The following is a 26,727-nucleotide window of genomic DNA, read 5'->3' on the forward strand; positions in this document are numbered from 1 at the left end:
ATGTCACCGTTCAGATTCACTCATGCAGTCGTTTGTCGAATTCCCGACTCCTACCAGACAAGTGCTGTTGGCATTACAGCGCCTGTAGACCTGGCAATGGTGAGTGTTACAGATGCAGTTCCGGTTCGTAATGCAATATTTAATCTTTAAGTTATGTAATTATTTCTAATAATATGTGTTCTGTTATACCGTGAGACAGTACATGTGTCAGTGGTTTTTGCTGAATTTAGTGAGACTAAAGGAACCAGTATTCACATGTAAGTAGTTTCATTTTAAAACATGTAGCCCAGAACCACATGGATCATACAGGCTGATTCATATGTTAGTTATTCTTTTTCATACCTGGTATAAAAGAGAAGAGTATTCCGACCACAATGAAATATGGCAAAAAGTACAATTTTCAGAGCAGAGTTTCCATAAAATTGCCATGTGCCACGGTATTCAAATCTTTCATGCTTCTGACGCTGGCAAATATCTTTCAATGTAGCAGTCTTCAAAAAGAGTAATTTTATTACATTATTCAGTACAAATAGTTACCGTATCTGGTTATTTTAAGTTACGAAAAGTGTAGAGGAAAAATTACATATACTGTACCTGTTTGGGGGGTATGAAAGGAAGCCACCAGTTTGCCCGTGGCCGCCTTATTACCAGCTAGATGTGTTGATTATGTACAGTCCTGCAGCTGGGACACATCAATGCATCAGACATTCAGATCTATAGGAAACTTAATCTAATGTATCCTTATTGGAGGGATTCGTCCCCCAGCCCCCTCTGATTTTAACCACCTCAGATTGCCACTTAACCAAACCTAGAGAACCCTGATTACTATCAGGCCAAATTTCAGTCTGAGCCCTGACTTGTTAAATGTAGTCTAATGTATCATAACCTAACCTAGCATATCCTAACTTTGTTTTCATTGTGCAAAGGCTCCAACATGCTTGCATGTGTCGGCCTTGGTCACCTAATGGCAGCATTCTGTGCTGTCAATCTCTGACAGCTTCCTAGCAGCCTCGCAACTCTTTTGTCATATACCTAGACACCCCCCAGGCCTCACACACAGGGACACTCTGCACATCCACCCAAACATTGTCATTTCTGTACGTTTTGAGACTGCGGATATCCTTTTCCTTTACTGCCCAGGTCTCAGTACCATACAACATTACCCTTGTAACACATGCTGCATACGAAGATCCTTTTGCACTGAGGGAGAGCCCTCTCATTGTCAGGAGAGGCAACAGCTCCTGGAACTTCTTCCAACCACTCCTCACTCTAGCCCCATCTCCAGCATATAGCATGTCTCCCAGATAACAGAACTCTTCCACACAGTCAAGAGACTCACCAGCAAGATCAATCCTTTCACACCTGACAATCTCCCCATGCTCTTCCCGTCACACTACACACACAAAATCAACATTATCTCGTAGTCTGCCTCTAATACCACTACTTCTCTTTTGCACCCACTTGTCACAAACACTGCACAAGATGGAATTACAGTACTTCCTACGCCCTTGTGGCAAATCGCACATGGCCACTTTCCCTCTTCTTTGACAATACTGCCACCAGCCCAATATACCATCACTTCTGTTTTATCTGCATTTACTCTCAAACCCTTGTGCCTCATACCGTCTTTCCTCTGCCTCCCTTTCATTCTTCGCAGTCAACACCAGATCATCAGCATACAACATCTCCCACATGAGTTCATTTCTGAAGTCATGTGAGAGGACATTAAGTACCATAATAAACAACAAGGGGCTCAAGACTGATCCTTGATGCACACCAACATTCACAGAAAATTCATCACTCAAATCTCTGTTCACTCCTACCTGGGTGCAAGCACCCACATACATAGCCATAATCACCCTAACTAGCCACTCCATAATCCCAAGCTTTCTCATTGCCCACTTCACCATCTCATGAGAGATTTGTCAAAGGACATCTCCAAGTCAACGAAAACAAAGTATACTGTAGATCCCTTTTCTTTCTTATACCGTATATTTTTCCAGAAGCTGTTGAACAATGAATATTGCATCAGTGGTCCCCTTGCCAGGCATAAACTCAAACTGCATCTCATCAATGTTCACTCTTTCTCTAATCATACCTTCTGGGACTCTCTCCATTACCTTCATTATCTGATCCAAAAGCTTTCGCCATGCCATTATAAATTCTTCTTTCCAGGGCATCGCTCTTCCCCTTGTACGGTACACATTTACAGTCACATTCTTCAGCCAATCGTCATGGACAATACACTTATATATACTGTAATTAGATTTATCGTCAGTAACTAACCCCACTACTATATCTCCTGAGCCCTTCAGCATTTCAGCAGTCAGTCCAGACACTCCTGCTGCCTTCCCCACCTGCATCCAACCTATTGTGCTCCCAGTAGCTGCATCAGTCAAAGGCCAAGGGCCAAACACTGGTTCTTCTGTCTCCAAACATTCCCTGTTTCAGTCAGACTCTTCATTCAACAACCGGTCATAATGCTTTCTCCAGGCATCTTTAACCCTTTCGATACTTAGGGTAGCAGTACAAAAGTTACCCGCTCGTTATTGGATGACACAGTCTGCATCAAACCTAATCGCACCCACTCGTTACTGGACGACGCAAGCAGCGTCCAACAAAATCGCCCCTTGATGGAAAGAAAAAAACATTGTAAATTAGCGCATAATAGATAGAATGTTTTTATCAACACCATAAGTAAGTACAACTATTTGAGATTACGTGAATGAAAAAGTCAGGCAGGTAGAGGCAAAAATAAAGGCAGGGGGGAAAAATAATTTAGCGAAACACAGCTCCCGCACTGCATTTCTGTCGTAAGATAATTTCCTTTTGCGGTATGTAAAACTGACCCAAATTGTCCTTCAGTAAATGTTTACGGTTTATACCAAAATGTAACTAATGAAATTTCCCCAAACTCTTTCTCAGTAACAGTTACCATAAAACACACATTTCTATGAGAAAACACGAAGGAAAGAAAAAACATCGTAAATTAGCGCATAATTTATATTTGCTAAAAGTTTTTCTCAACGCCATAAGCAAGTACAACCATTCGAGATTATGAGGAATAAAAATAATGGAGATAGAAGCAAAACTAAGGATGTGAGAATAAAATGTTTAAGTAGCACCACGAGTGCGGAAACATGGGGGTTCTCCCAGCACTCGGCCTATGCCGAGCCGGCCTACATCCTGAGTACTTCCCTGCAGTTGGACACAGCCTGCATCGTTCGGTTATGAAAGGGTTAACATCCCCACTGTTCAGCATTATCTTTCATCATTCTTCACACACTGCTCACCTATGATATCTCTGTTTTCCCTCTTCATCTGATTTGCCAACTTAAATATAATATTCTTCCTTTCCACACTATTTAGGTTATCCAGTAGAAGTCTCTGAGACCCAGATTTTGCCCTGTAAACCTCTTTTTTAGCCCTATGAATGGCAGTCAAGTCATTCCTCTTTGTTACCACCCTTTTTCCATTCCTGGAAATGTCTTCTTTTCTCCGTAACTACAACTTCTACACCCTCATCCCACCACCAAGTTACTTGCAGCTTGGTTTTTCAACTTCCTTTATTTCCTCCAGGGAACATAGGTCCATTTCTTCACCACCCATTTCTTTAGTACCATATCATAACTATTTATGAACTCAGAATATTAATTGTTGAAACTGGAAATGTTTTGATCTTTAACACTGAGCATAACCAGCATAAGAAGAATTACGGTACCATCAGATCTCAGTGTCATGATACATTACGGTAATTAAAATGATCAGTAGTTTCCTAATTATTTCTTATCATGCATCTTTGTAGTTGATTAGTTTGTATTAGTTAATGTATGGGGAAGTAGCTACAGTACTTTTTTTTTTTTTTTAACAGAACAGAGGAAGGAAAAACAAATGCATAAGAAAAAAAAAAAATGCACACACCAGAGTACTGGTGTCCTCCATTCATAAAATATCTGTAACGGTTGGACTTGAGCAGCTGTAGGTTGAAGTTTGGAAGGAAACAACTCTGGGGAAGCGAGTTCCAGAGAGATGCAGTTCGAGGAATGAAAGAATTCTGATAGGCAGAAGTTCTGCAATATGGCTGAGTGACGTTCCAGTCATGAGCGCTATCAGATGCTCGTGTAGCATGAGGGAAGGCAGGGAGAGGTGGTACAATGGAGTTCAGGATTAACAAGATTTACCCCTGCATTTTAATCTCCAGGAAAGCAAGCAGGGCTTGGTGATCAAGGAAGTTGTGGGATGAAATATGTAGCAGCATAATACATCTATATAGCTAATTATGGCAGTAATAATTTATACATGCATGACGCAAGTTTCATACGTTTCCGTGTATAGGCTGTTTGTGGAGAGGTGGGCATGGTACACCTCACATGCTGAGAATAAAAAGTGCCTATACAGTTCTATTCATTTCAGGCCAAGAAGCAGCATGAGATGTATGTTGCTGCCCTTCGGGAGATAGGCTTAGACGTCATTGAGTTGCCGGCAGATGAGAGCCATCCGGACTGTGTGTTTGTAGAGGATGTGGCTGTGGTGTGTAATGGCAGTGCTCTCTTAACTCGTCCAGGACACCCATCCAGATCAAAAGAGGCAAGATGAAAGTATTTCACAGTTGTAACCAGTTTGTACACTTGGTGGCAACCCTTTAACCAGCCAAGGAATGCTTGGTGGGGTAGTGGGTATAAGTGCTCCAACCAGATGTAGCCTACAAGGGTAGTTACTTGTAAGAAAGGAGCAGTTATGTGACTCACATAATACCTCAGGAGAGAGTTATTGGAGCCTGTTGTTCAAATGCCTTGACTAAGTAGCCTAAATCCTTGTGCTTATGATGGGACTACAAAGGAATGAATGGTGGATGCATGTGTTGGTTCTTAACCTGATTTTATTCTATTTATTTTATATTTTTTTTGTAATGAAAGATGAAATGTGAGTTTTGGCTGATAGGTAAATAGGTTAGTCATACAATGTGGAGAGAAAGAGAGAAACAGTATGTATAATTGTTCAGTCAAATAAAGTTTTGTTTATTTTCAGGTGGAATACATGCGCAGCATATTGCAGAATGAGCTAGAACTGCCTCTGATTGAGATGTCAGATGAGAAAGCCACTTTAGATGGAGGTGATGTCCTCTTTACAGGTAAGTGGGCTTGGGCAGGGTTGCTGAGAATTTATACTAAGTACAGGGGAAGTGTGAGACCTGTTTAAAATTGAGTGTCTACCCTAATGACCCTCTTGTAGTTGATAGACCCTAATCCTAAACCCTTTTTTTTTTCATGCAGAATAGTCTTCTTTTTAGAATAACAGTAATGTGTGCCTCTATTCTCAACTGTTGATATAAGATATTACCTTTATAGCCTCGTCTTAGGTCACTAGGCCCTTTGTGCTTGATTTCAGGGGCAACACTGAGTTGGATGATGAATGGATGGATGGATTTTTCTACTGGATTGAATGATGAATGGATGGATGAATTATTCTGCTGGACTGAATGATGAATGGGTGGATGGATTATTATACCACAGTCATGCTTTATATGCTGTGCTTATATTTCATATGCAACTGCCTGGTATTACCTCTTTTCTTTGATAATTGCCTGAGAGGATTTGTTTTGCAGTTTGTAATACTGTACTCGTAGTGGATAGATGGCTACCATTGACTGTGGAAGGTGCTGGTGTGAGAGTGAAATGCAGCTACTACCTTGATAACTTGCCACACAATCATACTTTGGCAGGAATTATTCAGCCTGAAGTATATACCAGCAGAGTTCAAGCTGAGACTCAAACATTGTTACAAATCATATCATGTATCTTAGATTTCTTCATCTAACAGTTTCCAGAAAATGTTTGGAGGTACTCAGGTGGTTTTGGCACTAGGTTTACCTTCCATTCCATTGACAACATCAGCTGCCAACCTCAGTATAAGGAGTCCTGTAAGAGGAATCATTTGAGTGACTTGCTTATTGATAATACTGTTCTGACTCATCCAAGCCCAGAACCCCTTATTAAGAGTGACACATACTGTACTCATGTATGTCACATTCTAGGGAAGGAGTTTTTTGTTGGGCTGTCGGAGCGCACTAATCAGGCCGGTGCTTGTGCCTTAGCTTCTGCTTTCCCAGAATTTCCCTGCACCCCAATTAAGGTACAGTACACTACCCTGGTTAACCCCTTCAGCCTGCGGATCTGTTTTGCATTATAGTTTTTGCTATCTACATTTTTTTTTTTTCCGATTCTGGGTAAAGGCTTAATAGCCTGTTCCCTGAGGCACAGCAGTTTTCCTGCTTGCATCAGCCTTCACACATCACCTTTACACTTATTCAGCCTTGTCATCATGACTCCATTCAGCACAAGATATCTTTCCCAAATGGATGAAAATGGTCTAGTAGCAACAAGAAGAAAATGTAAAATGGCATCCTTGGGCTGAGAGGGTTAGCATGAGTCATATGCAGTAATATAACTAACTGTGAAGAAACAATTAATATTTTTTATAATATTAACATTCACTGTGTGCACATATTTACTTATGCTAATACTGCCCATTTAGCTGGGCAAACCATTGACAGTTCTCATGCTTTTATACTTTTTTTTGTTTTCACCTCACTGTCTTTACATGGATAAAAAGATCAGGAGGCTGGTGATGATGATAGTAATGGTATATCCAATTATTCCAGGTTGAAAAAAGTTTGCATTTAAAGTCTGTGATGACCATGGCTGGTCCTGATGTGATCTGTGTTGCTAACTCCCCAGAAGCTAGAGATATGTTGAAGGTATGTCCTCTATTTTATTATTGCTTTTAAACTTACAAGAGTTTGTCCATGTAATAAAAAAGGTATTTGTGCCTATTTTGCAAAACACTGAGACACAACAGACTATGGATGTTGCAAAATGCTCATTGCTCCTACATTGTGTTGCTAGCCCTGTATTGAGGAGAATGATGTATATTGCTTGCCATGACATATCCTGTTTCATTCATAGTAAGTGTTGCTGTTGTATTCGTTTGTTCATTCGTTTTTGAAGGCACCATCATGCTGGCATGCATCGGCCCTGGGCACCTAATGGCAGCTGTCCATGCTGCTGGATTTCTGGCAGCTTCCCTATTCAGTCCTTTATCCCTGAGGTCACACTCAATGACCTTGTCCCAGGTTTTTCGGTCTGCCATTTGCAACCCTAGCTTTAACATTACAGAAACATTTCTCACTTTCTGCACCCAATTATCATCCTCTATCCTCTCCACATGCCCAGACCATCTCGGTCTACCTCTCCTTATTACACCAATACACTCCAGTCCTAACCTACCCCTCAACTCTTCCATTGTAAACCTAGCCCCCCCAGGCCTCACACACAGGGACGCACTGCACATTCACCTAATCATTGTCATTTCTGTACGTTTGAGCCTGCGAATACCCTATTTCTCTCGTTTGAGCCTGCGAATACCCTATTTCTCTCTGGCCATGTCTCACTGCCATACAGCATTACGCTCCTAACACATCCTGCTTTGAAAGATTCAGTAAAATGGAGGGAGAGCCTTCTCATTGTCAGGAGAGGCAACAGCTCTGTGAACTTCTAACCACTTCTCAGTCTAGCCACAGAGCTAGCTCCAGTCCCACCTCCAGCACACATCATTATCATCATCATCATCATCATCATCATCATCATCATCTAATCTCTTTTTCCCCTTGAAGAGCATAGGAGCCCAAGGATAGGCAAGTTGGTCCTGACATTTAAGATGGGAGTGATCAGCCACACTCATTCCTGAGTGGCATTACATGAGCAGTAAACCCCAACCATCCCTTGGATATAAACCTGCACTGGCTCAATCCGATTGGAGTGCCTTAATTACCCACTAAAACCACCAGGTGCCATAATTTGGTTATATGATTACCACCCAGGATAGTAAATGGTTACCTGGTGTATAAGAAACCATTTGGCTTGTCACCCAGTGTAGAGTCACCCATAAACAGAAGTAAGAGGAAAGAATGAAGGAAAGAAAGACAGAAGAGGAAGGAAGTGAGGAAAGGGCAGTTATCTGAGAGCAGCACTACATCGAGTGAGTGGATGGTGAGCGCTCCCACCTACCACCAGCACATAACATGTCTCCTAAATAACAAAACTCTTCCACACACTCAAGGGACTCACCAGCTAGTTCAGTCCTTTCATGCTTGACACACCGCACACATGAAATCAGCATTATCTCTCAGTCTACCTCTAATACCAGTACATCTCTTATGCACCCACTTATCACGGATACTGCACAAGATGGAATTACTTCCCATGCCCTTGTGGCAGATCGCACATGGCCACTCTCCCTCTTCTTTGACAGTACTGCCACCAGCCCTAGATACCATCACTTTTGTTTTATATGCATTTACTCTTAAGCCCTTGTATCCCATGCCATCTATCCACTTCCCAAATCATTCTTCTGCCTCCCTTTCATTCTCTGCAATCAATACCAAATCATCAGCATGCAACATCTGTCACAGGAGTCCATTTTCAAATACAAATAAAATAAATTTTCTGAAGGAGATTCAAGATGTATTGATTGTAAAGGAACTTAGTGGACCCATCATATGTAAAACATTAGATAGGTAGATAGATAGATAGATAGACATTCAGGTCAGCAGTTCGTATAGTGTAGCTATACATGCTGTCATGCAACTTGTCTCTTAAGCCCTGTCCCCTTCCTGAAGTTGTGGCCTCAAGTCAGTGGCCTCCCACTCTGGATGTAGAGTGAGGGGGCTAGGCTTAAGAGACATGTTGCCTGGCAGTGGGCATAGTTTTCATATAGGCATAGTTTTCAATGCCAGTTGTCTGAGTATTCTTAATTGAGTGTTCTGTGTACCAAAAATGTATTTCCTTTTATACTCATGCTTGCACTATAAGTAGTATTTGTTTCTCCATTGTGTTCTATACCTTAGCTGATCAGTTTTATTCTCAAGTTAGCATTATTCCTACTGCTTGAATTTTATATCATTACCTTATTTGTTTTCTGCACTGGGCATATGAGAAAAGCTAAGGTATTTATGGAATTCATGCATCTAGAAAATCTATCTATCTATCTATTGCCAGACACCTCAATCCCGTTTGGGGTGGCCACAAACAAATCGCCTCCAAGTCGCCCTGTCCCCCGCCATTTCACTGCCCTGCTCCCAACTCACACCCCCCTCTCTCATATACCTCTCCACCCCATCCCTCCATCTCATCCTCGGCCTCCCCCTCCCTCTTCCCCCCTCCACCTCACTCACATACACTCTCTTCGTCAGTCTTTCACCCTCCATCCTCTCCACATGGCCAAACCACCTCAGTGTGTTCCTCATAACGCTTCCTATCACATCCACATCCACACCACAACGCTCCTTTATATCCTCATTCGTCAGCCTGTCTCTCCACGTGACTCCACAAGCTCCTCTTAAATAACTCATTTCCACTGCTCTCACTCTTGACTTGTGTCCTTCCAACAATGTCCAAGCTTCCCTTCCGTACGTTAGAGTTGGTATCACAATACTGTCATGTAGTAACTTTTTCACTTCCATGCTCGCTTCCCTGTTTCTTATCACTGCTTTCAAGGAACCAGCAACCTTTCTTCCCTGCTGTACCCTTTCAAGCACTTCACCCTCCAAACCTCCATCCTTACTCATCGCACTACCCAAATACTTAAACGTACTCACATTTTCCAATTCCTCACCATCTAACCTTGCTGTACATTCACTGACTTCACCTCTCTCAAAGACCATCACTTTACTCTTCCCTACATTCACCTTTAGGTTCCGTTTCTTACACACTCTCTCAAACTCATCCACCAAGCCTTGCAGCTCCCCTTCGTCTTCACTCAACAACACAGTATCATCTGCAAACAACAGTACAGGGAGTTTCCAAACACTATCCTCTCTCACCAGGGCCACTCCAACATCCACTACCCTACCTTGTACCTCTTTTATTACCCCATCCATGTACAGATTGAACAACCATGGAGATATGACACATCCCTGTTTCAAACCAACTTTCAAAGAGAAAAATTCACTTAGTTCACCATCCACACGCACTGCAGCCTTCACACCATCGTACATACTCTTCACAGCATTCAACAACTTCCCATCTACTCCATATATTCTTAACACTTTCCACAATCCTTGTCTATCCACCCTGTCATATGCTTTCTCCAAATCCATGAAAGCCGCATACAACTTCTTTCCCTTCTCTAGAAACTTTTCCACTAAAGATCTAAGAATGAATATCTGATCTACACAACCTCTTCCCTTCCTAAAGCCTCCCTGTTCTTCTCCAACTAATTTCTCTGTTCTTTCTCTAACTCTGTCTATAAGTATCCTACCATACATTTTTCCTATTATACTAAGAAGACAAATGCCCCTATGATTACCACACACTTCTTTTTCTCCTTTTCCTTTGTACAAGGGAATAATTATACCTGACTTCCAATCCTCCGGGACTCTACCTTCCTCCCAGGCCAATCTGCACATCTTCCACATCCATTCTGCTACTATCTCTCCCCCATGCTTCAGCATTTCACCACACACTCCATCAATTCCTGGGGCTTTTCCTGATTTAACTTTCTTCATTGCGTCCACAACTTCTATCCTACTGATTTCTTCCTGTCTTCTCACCTCCCTCCTTCTCCCAGCCATTCCCCAGCCACTTATACTCGCATTACTTCCATCCTCTACGTTCAATAATTCCTTTAAGTGTTCTCTCCATCTGCTCACTTTTTCTCCCTTCTCCACTAGTAATCTACCATTTTTATCTTTCACTCCCCTGCTAACTTCACTTCCACCCTGTCTTACTCTTTTCACTCCTCTCCAGAACATTTTCTTACAGTCCCTCCACTTTACACTCAAATTCCTTCCAAATTCCTCATCCACTCTCTTCTTATCTCTCTTACTAATCTTTTCACCTCTCTCTTCCTTTCCACATACAACTCTCTCTTCCGCCTCTCAACTTCTTCCACGCCCCTATTTCTCACCCATTCATTGTATGCTTCCTTCTTTTGTGCCACAGCCTGTTTCACCTCTTCAGTCCACCACGCTGTTCCTTGCACCCCCCTCCGCCTTCTCTTCCTTCCACACACCACATCACATGCTGCACATATTTCTTCTGTAAATATCTTACACACACCTTCCACGTCTCCCATCTGCTCCAATTCATATTTGCCCAATCGTTCCTCCACTTCTCTCTTATACTCTACCTTTTTCTCATCCTCTTGTAACCTTTCCACTCTCCTTGCAACTACTCCTTCCTCTCGTCTTTCCCTTCTTCTATTCCTCCATCTCACTTGCATCCTGATTCTGGCCACCACCAAGTAGTGGTCAGAAAGTCCACTCCCCCAACCTCTATACACTCTTGCATCCTTTACACATCTTCGCATCCTTTCATCCACACACACATAATCAATCATTGCCTTCCTTTCATTCAGTTCACCACCCACCCTTCTCATCACTCGCCATGTATACCTGTGGATCATTTTATGCCTGAAGAGAGTATTGGCTATCACCAACCCCCTCCCAGCACAAATGTCCACTAACGCACTCCCATTCTCATCTATCTCGGCAGGCACACCCCACTCACCAACTATTCCATCCACCTTCACATTACCAACTTTACCATTCATATCACCAATCAAAAACACTCTCTCATTCCTTCCAAACTTTTCCATGCACACTTCCACATTTGTCCAGAACTCTTCTCTCACTCTTCTAGCACGATCTTGCGTTGGCGCATACACACACACAATCGCCCACATTTGTATTCCAACTTTCAACTTTACCCACACAATCCTTGACTCAACTGATCCATACTGTCTTATGCTCTTCTTCCATCTTTTACTCACAACTATACACACTCCTTCCTTTGCCCTCTCATTCTCATCTACTCCTGCACATATACCCCATCCATACTCCCATTCTCTCACACTTTCTCCTCTCCATTTTGTTTCAGTTATTCCACATACATCCACTTTCGCACCCTGAAGCACCTGGACAATCTCTCTCTCTTTCACCTCATCATTCGCTCCTCTTACATTCCATGTACTCATTACCAAGAAAATGCTAATGACAAAGTAATTAATATTATTCATAGTCAGATAATGTTTGCACCATGTAGTCTAGAATAAGGGTCTGTTAGTGAAAAATCTGGTTCATATTTTCCCTGGGAATAGTCTGGTTTGGTTTGGTTGCAGTTTTATAATTTCTATAGGCCAATTCTGGTAAAATTTTTGCTGGTAATCCAGTTTGGTTTGTTAATTCTGGTAAAACTTTGTCACGAATAGACAATAAAGGGGGAATGGGGGACAGATGAGTGAAAAAAGAAATGACCTTCCTGGAAATAACGTTAATGGCATCACAATCCTGTTCTGGTTTGGTAGGCTAATTCCAGTGGCCTTCATTCCAGTGTAGTAAGTGTTTGTTGTATGTTGCCTTATTTTTTCTCACTTCCATGTTAAATTACAAAAAGATAGCTATTAAACTTCCAGTGCAACGTATAAAGCTAATTTGTATGTTTTCCCCATCTTACAGTGCCAGTTGCTGGTAAAAATTGGTGATACTCTAGAATGCATTTGTGACATACTGTATGTAAAGAACTTTTGTCACCAAGTTTTGGAGAGGGACATAAACCAGAGAGGGTTACATTCATGTAGTTACTTCAGTATAACCAGGCATCTTCACTGCCAGGTTATACAGACAGCCCTTCTCTCCCTCCACATCCCTTGAAAGAGGGATAGTGGACTGCAGAAGGGCATCTGCAGCCTGCAGGCTATCAGGTTCACATCCAGATGAACCTAGGCGACAACTACACTGATAATATCTGTCATCCGATCTAGTCCCTGTTATAGTGTAACCTTGAAATAGAACTAAGTTACTATGAATACCATAAGTTACCGTACTTATTTTTTCAGCGTATTGAGCGGGAAGCCACATTCAGGTACCAGACACTTACAGTTCCTGAAGTTGCTGCAGCTAATGTTGTTTTTGCTAATGGGTTCCTTCTCCATCGCACCCAGGACGAGTGTCCTTCTTCAGCCAAGGTAAGTTGTATTGTTGTCATCATAATTATGCTGTTAGAGTTGGTGAATAGATACTCAAGCAATTGCTTTACTCTGATTTGTGTGTTCAAGCAGACTCATTGACCACTGGTAAGTAACTGCTTCAGTGGGGCCATCCTACAGGTATGGTACAGTACAGTACATCCACTATGTAGGAATTCTAAATCCCCTTGTAGTAGACAGCACCTCACTAGGGTCGGACCAGGGTCCTTTCCCACAGTGAGGTTCAGGGAAATATGAGGAGGTTTGGCTCCGAGGTGGATGCCATATCTGCTCCACCCAGTGTGCACAGCACCACTGTGCATAGACTCCTTGTCAGTGCCCAACTGTAGCTGTATTGTGATGTTAATGTAAAACTGGGAGAGAGAGAGAGAGAGAGAGAGAGAGGGAGGTAGATGAGTGAGGGTGGTGTAAGCTGGAGGGAAGACAGGTTGATAACTAAGGACAGGGTGATAAGATGATGACTTGTTTGTGGCTTCACTTTCATCTGGCTGCAGATGGATTGATGGACTTTTTTTTATTAATATTTTTTTATGCAGTGAAGATGGAACCAAAGGCTAGAAGCCCATAAGATTGTTCCCTCCGAGAAAAAACAAAAACAGAATAACAGAGAGCCAAGTTTGAGATCCCTTCATTTTGAGGTGCTGGACACATTGTGTTTAAAAGACTGGAGGTCACAGGTGGTAGGATATACAGACAGAAGACAGTTCTAGAGTTGACCTGTTGTATACATGAAGGACTTGGAGCAATGGTAACTCCTGTATTAGAAAGTTGGACAGAAGAGGGATGGAAGTTTTCTGTCGTATAGGTGCTATGCATTCACCATAGTGGTGGAGGGATGCAAGCAGACAGATCAGAGGGGCAGTGATCATTGAAGTAGCAATAGGAAAGAGATAAATGCAATAGTGTGTCAGAGAGACAGAGGTTCAAGGGAGCCAGTAAGAGGAGGAGAGTTAATGAGATGAAAATCCTTTGACTCTACCCTGTTGAGAAGAGTTGTATGTGGGGAGCCTCCCCACACATTAGAATTGTACTTGACACAGGGGTGAAAAAAAAAAACTGTATGACATGAACAATTGTGCAGGGGTAAAGGCACAGGATCGGTATAGCACAACCCAATCTCTTGGAAGCAAATTTTACAGGAGAGGTAATATGATCATTCAAGATAATTCGAGAGAGAATGAAATCCCAAGTATGCTTATAATTGATGCAGGATTGAGCTAGATATTGTGTAAATTTAAGGATACTCCTGTGGAAGATTCTGGCTTATCAAGAGATGTAAGAACTGAGTTTTTGATGCATTAAAAATAAGATTACTTTTACGACAAACAAGGATCTGAGCCAAGTCAGACATTTAGTGTGCTGTAGCCTTATCTCTTGTTTGTTGAAGTAACTGCCGAGATGGATGCTGTGAGAAGCAAATGGAAAGGTGAAGGGAGGAGTCATCAGCATATTAGTGGATAGGTTTAGATGTACTTCATAGAAGGTCATTTGTGAATAGAAGGTTGAGTTGGTGATAGGACAAAACCCTGAGGAATGCCACTATTAATAGCCCTAGGAGAAGAACCTTGGGCATCTACAGCAGCAGCCATAGAATGACCAGTAAGGAAGGTAGATATGAAGGCATGGATAGAAGGATTGAAACCATAAGGGGGTAGTTTGGAAATTGAAGATTGATGCCAGACTATATTACACTATTCTTTTCTTTATTTTTGGCAAGTTTTTGTGATGTGCAAGTGTCTTTGAAGGTATATGTGAATTATATATATAAAAAAAATTGCCAAATTATATACTGTATAATGATGGTGAGACTTGTGAGTTGGAGTGTGGATTCAAAGACTTACATGTCATACGAATAATCATGTGGCCCATTTTACATGGTATGCTGTTGATGGTTCTCCCACTTTGATTTTTTTCTTTCCTTGTTTACCACACCCCAACTTTATATGGGAAAAGGAGGTCTGAGTGACGGTGATAATAAAAATTCTGCATTGCACATACTTCTTGTTACTGTATTATGATGCTTTTCCTCTGATTGTACAGTATTTAAACTTTTTCTAGTATTAGTATGATGATGATGATTATTATTATTACTGTTGTTGTTGTTCCACCAAACCTCCTTTCCCACCTTGGGGTGGAGTGAGGTAGGGTCTAGAGATCCAGAAAAAAAGTTGGTAGAATGTGATATAAAACAAAAAATTGCCCAGTGATATTGGCCACATTCCCATTCACGGACCACTAAGGCACACAGAAATGTGGCTCCACGTGATGAGTTATAACTTATTCTGCACGCAGCTTCACATTTGCTTATCCAACAGAGTCAGTCTGATGACTGTCAGGTTAAAAAAGGGTGCCAAACCCTGATCATACACTGCTTTGCCACTTCAGTTTTAAAAGGGTCCAACATGCTTTCATGCATCAGCCTTGGTCACATAATGGCTGCACTTCCAGCGGCTCAATCTCTAACAGCCTTCTTTTCAGTCACACTTTATGGCCTTGTCCCAAGTCCTTTTTGGTCTACCTCCTGCAACTCAACCCTCAGCATTCACACCTCTCACCCACTGCACTCAGTTGCCGTTCTCCATCCTCTCCACTTGCCAAGGCCATCTCAAACTACCCCTTTTCATCACAACATTATTAGGCTACATTCAGGTTCCATTCTTCCTCTCAGCTTTTCATTCGCAGTTCTGACCCCCTGGGCCAGTCATTCAGGGATGCGTTTGACATCCAATTAATCATTCTCATCTCTGTACTTTTAAGTTTACAAGTATCCTCATCTCTTACTGCCCATGTCTCTGCCATACAGCATTACCTGTACACTCCTAACACATGCTGCATGCAAGACCCTTTAGCATATCCTCCAAATAACAGAACTCTACACACTCAAGAGACTCTCCAACAAGATCAGTCTTTTCCCACCACTCTGCTTTTTATTACATACCATTCTCAAAATCAGTATTACTTTGCAGCTTACCTCTAGTACCACTACATCTCTTTGCACCCACATCTCACAATCGGTGCATAAAATGGAGCATATTTCCCACATCCTTCTGGGAAACTGTGCATGGTCACACTCTCTCAGCATGGACAATATTGTCCCCTGTCCAAGATATCATCACTTGTTTTATCTGCATGTACTCTAAAAGCCTCATGCTCCTTTATATCCCTCCACCTCCTAGATCTCTCCTTTACTACCTTCGTTCTCCATTATGAACACCACAATCGGCATACAACACCTCCCGTGGGAGTCCAGTTCTGAAGTTACGTGAAAGAGTTTCTATCTATCTATTGCCAGACGCCTCAATCCCGTTTGGGGTGGCCACAAACAAATCGCCTCCACATCGTCCTGTCCCCCTCCATTTGACTGCCCTGCTCCCAACTCACACACCCCTCTCTCAAGCCTTGTAATAAATAATAGGGGCATAAAACTGACCCCTACTGCACACCAGCATTCACAGAAAGTTCATTACTCAGACCTCTGTTAACTCTCACCTGGGTGCAGCCACCCTTGTACCTTACCATAGCCACTCTAAACAATCTTTCCTTAATCCCAAGCTTTCTCATTGTCCACTTCGTCACCTCCCGGGGCACTCTGTCTGAGGTCTTGTTCAAATCAACAAAACAAAGTACAGTTGGGTCATGTTATACGAACATCTGCTACACAGTAAACCAACAATGTGAGAATGGTTCAATTTAGACCCAAATTTGGTGATACGAGCGCGAAAATCTGATGTTGCAGGAAAATGATTTGGCACGAGTGGAAAATTAGAAAAGCTCTAGTTTCCAACTGCAGACTCAACAGGACCGTAACGTAAAGGTGGGTGGGAGGAGCTTGCAGGCCCTGTGCACCCCCTGCCATCCTCTCCTTCCACTCCCCACCACGCTTGCTCACTTCCTGTCTCTTGCACCAGTTGCCATGGACATCAGAAGTACTCCGTGTGTGCCTGCTACCGTACCTAGAGTTTTTATTGTTCTTTTGTGTTGTGTTGCAGGCTCAGAAAGCTTACATAATGCCTCCCAAGCACACCTTACCTTTGCAAGCATGCTCATTTTCCTATTACTTTAGCCACGAAGCTGGAAATTCTGAATCGTCATTAGCCCTGTGAGCTCGTGCCCAGCCTGTGCCATGCCTTTAACTTCTTGTAATTTATTCATGCCATTTCCCCTTTTCATTTGCTTTCATAGTCTTAATTCTACATTATTATTGGGTATTTGACAATGTTAAGAATAGAGTAAATGGGAAGTTGTTAAAAAAATGCAGTGAAGAGCATGTATGAGGGTGCTAGGCTGTAGTGCATGTGGACAGTGAACTGAGTGAATTTTTCTATCTGAATGTTGGATTGAAACAGGGATGTGTCATGTCACCATGGTTGTTCAGTCTGTATATGGGTGGAGTATAAAAGAGATACAAGGTAGGGCAGTGTTTGGAGTTGCCTTAAGGAGAGAGGGCAGCATTTGGAAACTTCCTGTACTGTTGTTAGCAGATGAAACTGTATTGATAAGTGAAGATGAAGGGGAACTGCAAGGCATGGTGAATGAGTTTGGGAGAGTGTGTAAGAAACAGGATCTAAAGGTGAATGTTGGGAAAAGTAACGTTATGGTCTTCGAGGGAAATGAAGCCACTGAATGTACAGTGAGGTGGGATGATTAGAAAATGGAAAATGTGAGTGCATTTAACCCCTACACCGCGGGCTTGTTTACCAATGACTTTGCGTGTCCCGCGGGGTTATTTGGGCTCCGACAGACTCTCAAAAAATATTTGCCAAAAATCAGTTATTAGTCCTAGAATAATAAAATTACATATGCTTATGGCACATACCTTCAGCTTTCTCCTGGAATGATTGTTGAGCCTTCGTCGGTTACCGTAGGACTTGTGGAGACCTCTGAAGAAGGGTAACGAAGTCTCCACTTTACACTTCCCGACAACCCGTAATATGATTACCACAGCCAGATACAAACACTATAAACACTATTCTACAATTTTCAAGTAGTTTGGGATCCATACTAAAAAAAAAAAACACTGTGAAAGCAATGGAAATTACATGCGCGTCTGATCGTCGCACTGGCACTAGTTCGCTCTTGGTACCCTGTCATTTATTATTCATAAAACCCCTCACACTTTATATTTCTATTACTATATAACACTTATATATATCTACAGTCTTTATCCATAAGTTTCCTTCAGTAGTATTAGTTTATTGTCACTGTAGGGATTCAATTTCTTTCAGTAAAATACGTAACATTCACTTTCTCGTCCTGTATACTGGCATTGAGAGTGAATGTCACTTTCATCTTCACTCTCATAACTCATAGCATTCAGACAGGCTAGAGTGAAACTTTCACTTTCATTACTCCTAGGGTATATACTCGTATTCTTATAATACTACTCATTTACATTTCTATTTACGTTCTCTATTTTATTTACGTTATTTACATTTCTATTTTATTTACACTGTGTTATGCACTGTCACTTGAAATAACTTATAAAACTATTTTCCATTGTTCACGTATATTTACATTCATTACTTTCACTTGCTGTTTACACATTATTTACACATTATTTACAATTCCACTTGCACTGTTTTACTCAATAGAAAGATCGTAGTCACTCTTTTATCAAGTGTCAGCCCTTTACCTCTTTCCACACGAGGTTTAATAGGGGGTAAAGGTCACAGGGCCATTTGCATGGGGGTGAAAAAAGACCTTGAAGTCAGCAAGAAGAAACATACGTACCCTCGCTTCAGAAGATGAGAGTAAACTGATAACGGAGGGCCGGGGTGGAGGCCTGCTTAGGGGTTATTCAGAGTTACCAATATTAGTTCTTGAAACAGCTAAGTCTAGCACTGAAATGATTGGCAGGAAATCTAGACAATACATTATAAATTTGGTAGTTCCAGGTGAATGTAAATATCACTTAGGGTCCTCCCTTCCCTCCTTACATGTATATTTATTACGAAAATAGATTAGAGGCCTACTTAGGAGATATATATTCAGAGCTACCAATGTTAGATCTTGAAACAGCTTTGTCTAGCACTGAAATGATTGGCAGGAAATCTAGACAATACATTATAAATTAGGTAGTTCCAGGTGAATGTAAGTATCACTTGGGCTTCTCCCTTCCCTCCTTACATGTATATTTATTACGAAAATAGATTATACGGCATATTTCAAGGGGAAAAAAACAGCGAAAATTAGCGAACGAGTGCACGTGAGGTGTTGTCAGGTGATAATTAGCCAATTCCAGGTGTATGGCACTCTCACTTACCTTATTTCTTTCTTGTATATATTATTTGGTATAAGAATAGGACATAGGGCCTATTTCAATGGATGAAATCAGTGAAAAATTCCAGGGAAGATTTACTTAGCGTAGCACGGCCGGGCAAGCGAGAGGATAGGGTAATGGAGGGGGGGTAGGGAGGAGAGTCAAGAACGGGGAGAAATGGCTAAATTGTCAACAATGGATGGGAGTACAGATGAGATTAGGAGTGCTGACTAGTGTTGGACATTGGCAGTACTGATAGATGATACAAGCCCCCACTTGGAAGCCCGGGTGAATTCAAAATAACACAGAATCACAAAAGCGACGCCCCGCGGTATGATCCCTTGCTCCCAAGCGTCACGAAAGTGACGCCCCGCGGTTAAGGGGTTAAGTACTTGGATAGTGTGATGAGTAAGGATGGAAGTTTGGAGGATGAAGTGCTTGAAAGGTTACAGCAAGGAAGAAAGGTTGCTGGTTCTTTGAAAACAATGATAAGAAATAGGGAAGTGAGCATGGAAGTAAAAAAGTCACAGTATGATAGTACTGTATTGTGACACCAACTCTAATGTATGGAAATGAAGCTTGGACCTTGTTGGAACACAAATGAAGAGAGAGCAGCAGAAATGAGTTATTTGAGAGGAGCATGTGGAGTTACATGGAGAGATAGACTGACAAATGAGGAAGTGAAAGAGTGTTGTGGTGTGAATGTGGATGTGATAAAAGCATTAGGAGAAATACATTGAGATGGTTTGGCCATGTGAAGAGGATGGAGAGTGAGATACTAACAAGGAGAGTGTATGTGAGTGAGGTGGAAGGAGGGGGAGACCGAGGATGAGGTGGAGAGATGGAATAGAGAGGTATATGGGAGAGGGGGGCATGAGCAGGGAGGAGGGCAGTGAAATGGTGTTGGACAGGGCGACATGGAGGCGATATATTTGTGACCACCCCGTATGGGATTAAGTAATCTGGCAGTAGATAGATAGATAGGTTTGTATAAGGCATTTATAGTTTTTATTCTTCCATAAAATTACCAGGACTTGGGTTGATGGGGGTCAGTTAACCTAATCTTGTTTTTCCCTATAAGTTGTATAGTTCGTTATATGAGTTTTTGCCGTTCAAGCAGTGCTCCGTTAACATGTCCCACTCATATAACAGGATCTGCTTGTACAGTCACAACCCGGTATATGGCAGTTTGACATGGGCTAACTTGGTAGAACAGATTTTAAAAATTATACTCAGTTTCCATTTAACAGTAGCAGAATTCTTTTATATGATAATTGTAGTGGCGGCGTATGACAATGCTGTATGTATGCAGGGCCGCCTGCGCAAGCTAACAGTTACACGTTTAAGCCGAGATGGCTGCCCATTGTTCACATGTATTGTGATCATCTCTCTTTCATTCCATCTTGCCCATGCAAGGCCATTGAAACATTATTGGTATCACCAAATAACAGTGCAAGTACGCAGAGAATAGTGTAGTGTACAGTAGTGGAGTGGTAACTTTTTGTGTGTGAAGTCCTGAAACTTGTGAATTGGAAATCATGTTTGGTAAGGATGCTGCTTGTAGTGGAAAGCATGGTGCTACAGATGGCATGGAAGGCAAACCTAAAAGGATGAGATTTTATTAGCGGGTACATGGCCCCCGTCCCCCAACATATTCCTGTTGAACCAGTGTTTAATTGACATCGATGTACAGTAAGTTGATATGCAATAGGTCAGATGATTACAGCAAATGTAAACTCTGGGTGGCCATCTTGGCCCAAACACCTGACAGGGAGGCATCATTCTAATGAATTCGCAGTCACTTTGCCATTGTTATTCCAAAAATGGGTCTGACTTTTTGTTCATCATTATAGTGATTTATCACATAGTGAACAGATGTGTAGCAAGATCTGACTGTACCTGTATTTTGAGGTAAAAGATCCAAGAAACAGTAGTACATTAAACTCTCAATTATCCATCGTTGCAATATCTGGTCCAACAGTTTCACTCATCTGTACCTATACTTTGGTAAAAGATCAAAGAAATAGTAGTTCAGTAAACTGTCAATTATCCGTGGTAATTCAGCCGAGCCCTGCACCGAATAACATGAAATGCATGATAATGCATATCCAGCTCCACATTTGGCTTTGGGCCAGATATTGTGATTTTATCTGTCTGGACCCACTTTACAGTGAGTAAAAGATGAAAACTAAGCAAATAAAAACAATGCGGTAATGATACAGTACAGTGAGTTGGGGGGAGGGGAGTCAAATGGTGGGTGACAGAGTGACTTGGAGGCGTTTTGTCTGCGGCCACCCTTTGCGGGATTAGGGCGTCGGGCTATAGATAGATAGATAGATAGACATAGTGTACTGTTGTATTTCTCACTAAGTGTTGGCATCGATGGGGAGAGACAGCACTGGGGGGTCTGCATTCGTAAACAGTACAGTACACAGTACAGTACAAGGTTAGTTTAACAATCACAGTAGACCTCTAGGACATGAGCACTGACAGGCCATTAACTTTGCAATACAGTACAGTTCAATAGCATGAACATAGGGCACCACAGAGTTAGTCAAAGCACCTGGGTTTTGCAACCGCATGGTCAGAAGAGCGGGAACGCCTTGGCACGTCTTGACTCCACAACATCCATGGGCAAGAATGAGGGGGCAGTGGTATTCTTGGCATGCTGGATAAACCATGCCCATGACAGATTCTGATTGGCTGGCACGTAGTGGGCATTTTCACTGGCTCCCGAGTTTCAGGATTTTCCCAGGTGCTGGTTGGCTACTGCTTGCGAGCCAGTTGAGACCCCTCAATGCTGGATGTTGCATTGGACCGCCAGCTAAGTCCCGTTTCAGTGCTGGATGTCGCATAAAATTGTCAGATATTGCTTTCATAGAGCTGAGCTTTGTCGGATATTGCACCAACGGATAATTGAGAGTTTGCTGTACAGTAAACTCTCAACTATCCATCGTTGCAATATCCAGCCCATCGGTTTCACTTATCCATGCTTTTTTGCATATTTCAAGCAAATTCTTCATTCCATCCTCCCTGCTACTCTTAATCATCTCTACATACACCTCATTAACCCCTACTGCTTTCCCATTCTTCAGCCACTAAACAGCATTCTTCACTTCTGCCAGTGTTACATTTCGTGGCATTGCGTTCCTTCTCTCCACACCACCAAAGCCAATCATGTTTACAGCCACTTTGCTCTCTCCATTCACATTCATCAGTCTTTCAAAATATTCTTTTCATCTGCTCCTTACTTCACCTCCACCAGTTAGTAGTCTTCTACTTTCATCCTTCATACTTTCACATTTCTTTCCACTTTCACTTTTACATTTTTGCACTTTTTTCCAGAAGTTGACAATTTTCAAGGTAAGTTGCATTCATTTTTCTTCCAAGATCATCAATTTACCTCTTTTCTTTCCCCTCTTTACTAGTTGTTTCACATACAGTACTTCTTACCCTCAGTGTACTCACTTTTTTCGTTTGAGTTGCTTTCCTACATCCACTTTAGCTGTTTGCCTTTTTCGTCCACTGCTCTTTCAGCCTCTTCTCCCCACCACATTGTAGCATTCTACTTATTCGCTAACCTTGCAACACCACACACTGCATTGGTAGTCCTAACTAAACATTCCCTATATATATGCATTCCACAAATTGTCCAGATCCATTTGCTCCTAATTCAGTGCCACCAACGCCTTCATTACTTTAGTCTGGTATTCATCTGCCTCTTCTTTCTTTCTCAGCTTCTTTTTCAGTCTTTCATCCTGACTGCTCCTCTCTCTTTATCCACCTCACTCCTCTTGGCCCAACCTTGTATACCACAATCATATGGTCTGATAGACCTCTGCATCGTTCTGTCCATGCCTTCTTATCGACAACATTCACAAGCATCGTTCTCTCTACAAGCTTATAATCAGTCAGACTCCTTTCGGCACTGTGTCCATTTCTTCAGTACTGTGTATTTTTTTTTTTTTTTTTTTTTTGCATCTTTATCCTTAAAATATGAGTTACAAATGCACAGGCTCCATTCCTGACAAATGGCTTCCAGTTGCCTTCCAGTATTATTCTCCCCTGCTACAGTAATGTAATGTACGAAAGTTGCAGAATATGGAACTGTGTGGATATCCAAGTTGAAGTGAATGTGCTTAGGTGGTGTGGGCATTTAGAGAGAGTGAGTGTGAATTGAATAGTACAGTAGAAAGGATTATATTTGAACAAATTTGAAGGTGGGAGGAGGATTGGTAAGGTGGATAGATATGCTAGATGAGTGTGCGTGACAGAGGTATTGGAACTAACAGGGCTAAGGAACAGACAAGCAATTGAGTTGGCTGGATGAATTTTGTGTGGAGGTTTGTATGACCGGGGTTTGGCACTCCTTTTTAACATGACACTCACTGAATTGACTCTGTGAAGCTACATACAGGGTGTTTTTGACTTACCAGGTGGAGCCAGGATTCTGGAGGCTTGAATGGTGAGTAATAGGTGGTGTGGCTTATTAAGTTGGGCAGACTGTTTAGTACCGTATCTCATTTTCAAGTTTTTTGTGGCTGTCTGGACCCTATTTCATGCCACCTTGAGGTGGTAAAGGAGGATGGATGATAATGATATTTTTAATAGCTATTGTTATTATCCATCCATCCATCATCCAATCCTATGTCACCCCATGGGGGGCATAGCAAGTTGGTCCTGACATTTAAGATGAGAATGACCAGCCTCACCCATCCTTGAGTGGCACTACATGGGCAATAAACCTCAACCACCCCTTAGGTACAAACCTACACAGGCTCCATCCGATTGGGGCGCCTTAATTACCCAGTAAACCACCAGGTGCCATAATTTGGCTATATGGGTACCACCTAGCATAGTTAATGGTTTCCTGGTGTACAGGAAACCATTTGGCTTGTCACTCAGTGTAGAGTCACCCATAGGCAGAAGGAAGAGGAAAGAAAGAAGGAAAGAAAGACAGAAGAGGAAGTGTAAAGTCATCCATAGGCAGAAGAAAGAGGAAAGAATGAAGGAAAGAAAGACAGAAGAGGAAGGAAAGAAGAGAGGAAAGGGCAGACACCCTAAGCAGCACTACATCGAGTGAGTGGATGGTGAGCGTCCCCACCCACCACTAGTTATAATTGTAATTATTATTATTTTTATCCATCCATCCAACATCGAATCCTATGCTGCTCCATGAGGAGTGTAGATGCCCGGGGCTAAGCAAGTTGGTCCTGACATTTAAGATGAGAGTGACCAGCCTCACTCATCCCTGAGTGGCATTACATGGGCAGTAAACCCCAACCACCCCTTAGGTATAAACCTACACAGGCTCCATCCAACTGGAGAACCTTGATTACCCAGTAAACCACCAGGCGCCATAATTTGGTTATATGGTTACCACCCAGTGTAGTAAATGATTTTCTGGTGTACAGGAAACCATTTGGCTTGTCACTCAGTGTAGAGTCACCCAAAGCCAGAAGGAAGAGGAAAGAATGAAGGAAAGATTATTTTTATTATTATTATTATTATTATTATTATTACTGTAAGATGGGGTAACCGGGCACCATTTTGACATCTTTTTGGTCAGTATTAAGAGATGTGCAGGAATTTGGAAAAGTGAAAAATGTTTTTAAATAACTCATTTAGGGCTACCTTTTGGAACCAGACACATACTTAAGGATACAAAAACAACTTCCTTAGAAATAAAACAAGGTGGGTGCACATTTACCCCACACGATGGGGCATCTGGGCACCCAGACCTTTTTGTTACTGTATGAAGGTGCTCATTACTTTTGACTACTACTAAGTAATATAAATTTAGGCAGTTAAACATAATATACATAAACTTAAGCAGGTGTACTCCTGCTACTCAGGATTTTGTAGTTCTGCATCATCACTGCGGTTCTGTAGACAAACAAGCTAACAGATTCAGAGCCTGGTGCATCCTTGATACTTAGCAGTATAGCAGTAGATGGCTAGGAGCCTTTGAGACATATTTAAAAACTAAACAGTGATAGTTAATATGACCGGTTGCCCTCCCCAAAGTGCCCAGTTACTCCACTTGAGTTACCCTTGTATTTACCGGGTATTGCTTAACTGTAGAAACCTGTTACTAGTTCCAATCTGACCTTTGATATTGTCCAATAAATGAGCATAAGTAGAGTCTTGTAGCTAACTTCTAACATAGATAACGTACCCTTAACGTTTCCAATGTTGGGGCTTCTGTGAATTCTCGAAAACGTCACTCTTATGCATGTAAGGATCAGTGGACTACTTTTTCCAATTTCTAACTCTTGATTTTGAGGTATATTATTGCTGGTGGACTTAGCTCTACAATTAGCACCAGAAAAGTTTAGAAAATTAAAGATTTATTGGTTTTGTATAGGAAAGTTTGCAAATAACTTAGTGGGTGCCTGGTTCCCCCACTAAGTGCCCAGTTACCCTATCTTACGGTACTGTTATTACCATTATTCACCCCATCCCTAGATGAGAAAAAATGTTTGGATGAGGATGATTATTATTGTTATGAGACATTAAAGCATGTGTTCTTAGGAATGGAAAAAGCTTTATATAAATTTCTCATTACTATAGTACGATAATTTTCTTTAACTTACTATAAATATTATTGCCAGGTGTTTGAAGAGAAATTGTCTCATTGGACATTAAAGCCGTTGGCCTTCTCAGAAATGGAAAAGGCAAACGGTAGCCTTTCCTGTTGTTCCATCCTCATACGCAAGACCCGACACCTCAAGAATATCATGTGAGTTTATATGTTTATCCATTACAAAACCGTGCTTAGTGCTTAATGCAACCGAAAATGGTAATTTGCAGCCCCTTGAATCAGAAGACAGATTTTCTACACTTTTTTCTTTTTTTTTCTTTTTTGTCAGCTCCAGATGGTTTTATTTAATGAAGGGAAGTTCTATCATATTGAAGGGGTAAATGAAGGCTGTATCCAGGATACCATGTGAGAAAAAAAAAAAACTTCATGAAGTTATTCCAGGACTGTTTTTGGGTGGTAAATGCTATATCAGCATGGATCCCGTTACAGAGTTGCAGTTACGGCACACCCTCGTTTTACGAGTAGGATGTTTATGAAAAATTCAATGCATAATGATCTATTGTATATCAAATCATTTATAAAGTGGGTCAGTGGGTGTATGTATGTGGCCTAGGATCACCCAGTACACCCACCCAGCTGGCTAATTACAAGTTTCCAGCTCACCTTAACTGGTCATTATTTCTTTTCACTGCATTTCACTTGCTGCCTACCACAAAAAATAAATCTAAACACAAATTTCCGACACCCTGAACTGGTAGTTATTTGACTTTAGTTACTGCAGTTCACTTGCTGTTTGAGCTCTAACACTATAATGTTATTCCATCACCGACGCTAAGACACCCGAAAGTGGTGAGTGTAAATGCCATCTTAGAACAAACAA

General features: G+C 41.7%; 1 protein-coding gene across 1 annotated transcript; it reads left to right on the forward strand.

Annotated features, from left to right (window-relative positions):
- LOC145416900 (N(G),N(G)-dimethylarginine dimethylaminohydrolase 1) lies at positions 1–26,049 on the forward strand. The gene is made up of 7 exons (XM_080285765.1): positions 1–99; positions 4,414–4,587; positions 5,029–5,131; positions 6,035–6,132; positions 6,662–6,757; positions 12,895–13,023; positions 25,918–26,049. Exons 1-7 carry the CDS (start codon positions 1–3, stop codon positions 26,047–26,049), a joined length of 831 nt encoding a protein of 276 aa, XP_080141891.1.
- Positions 26,050–26,727: the final 678 nt, after the last annotated feature.

Source organism: Coenobita brevimanus, chromosome 108 (assembly GCF_032717465.1).
Source record: "Coenobita brevimanus isolate Jiangsu-jjx chromosome 108, ASM3271746v2, whole genome shotgun sequence".
Lineage (NCBI taxonomy): Eukaryota > Metazoa > Arthropoda > Malacostraca > Decapoda > Coenobitidae > Coenobita > Coenobita brevimanus.

Excerpts from the sequence above, each read along its gene's own strand:
- LOC145416900 (XM_080285765.1), top strand. The coding sequence starts at position 1 with ATGTCACCGTTCAGATTCACTCATGCAGTCGTTTGTCGAATTCCCGAC. Across the intron at positions 5,132-6,034 it reads AGGTGATGTCCTCTTTACAG|GGAAGGAGTTTTTTGTTGGG; the intron begins GTAAGTGGGCTT and ends GTCACATTCTAG. Across the intron at positions 6,758-12,894 it reads AAGCTAGAGATATGTTGAAG|CGTATTGAGCGGGAAGCCAC; the intron begins GTATGTCCTCTA and ends TTATTTTTTCAG.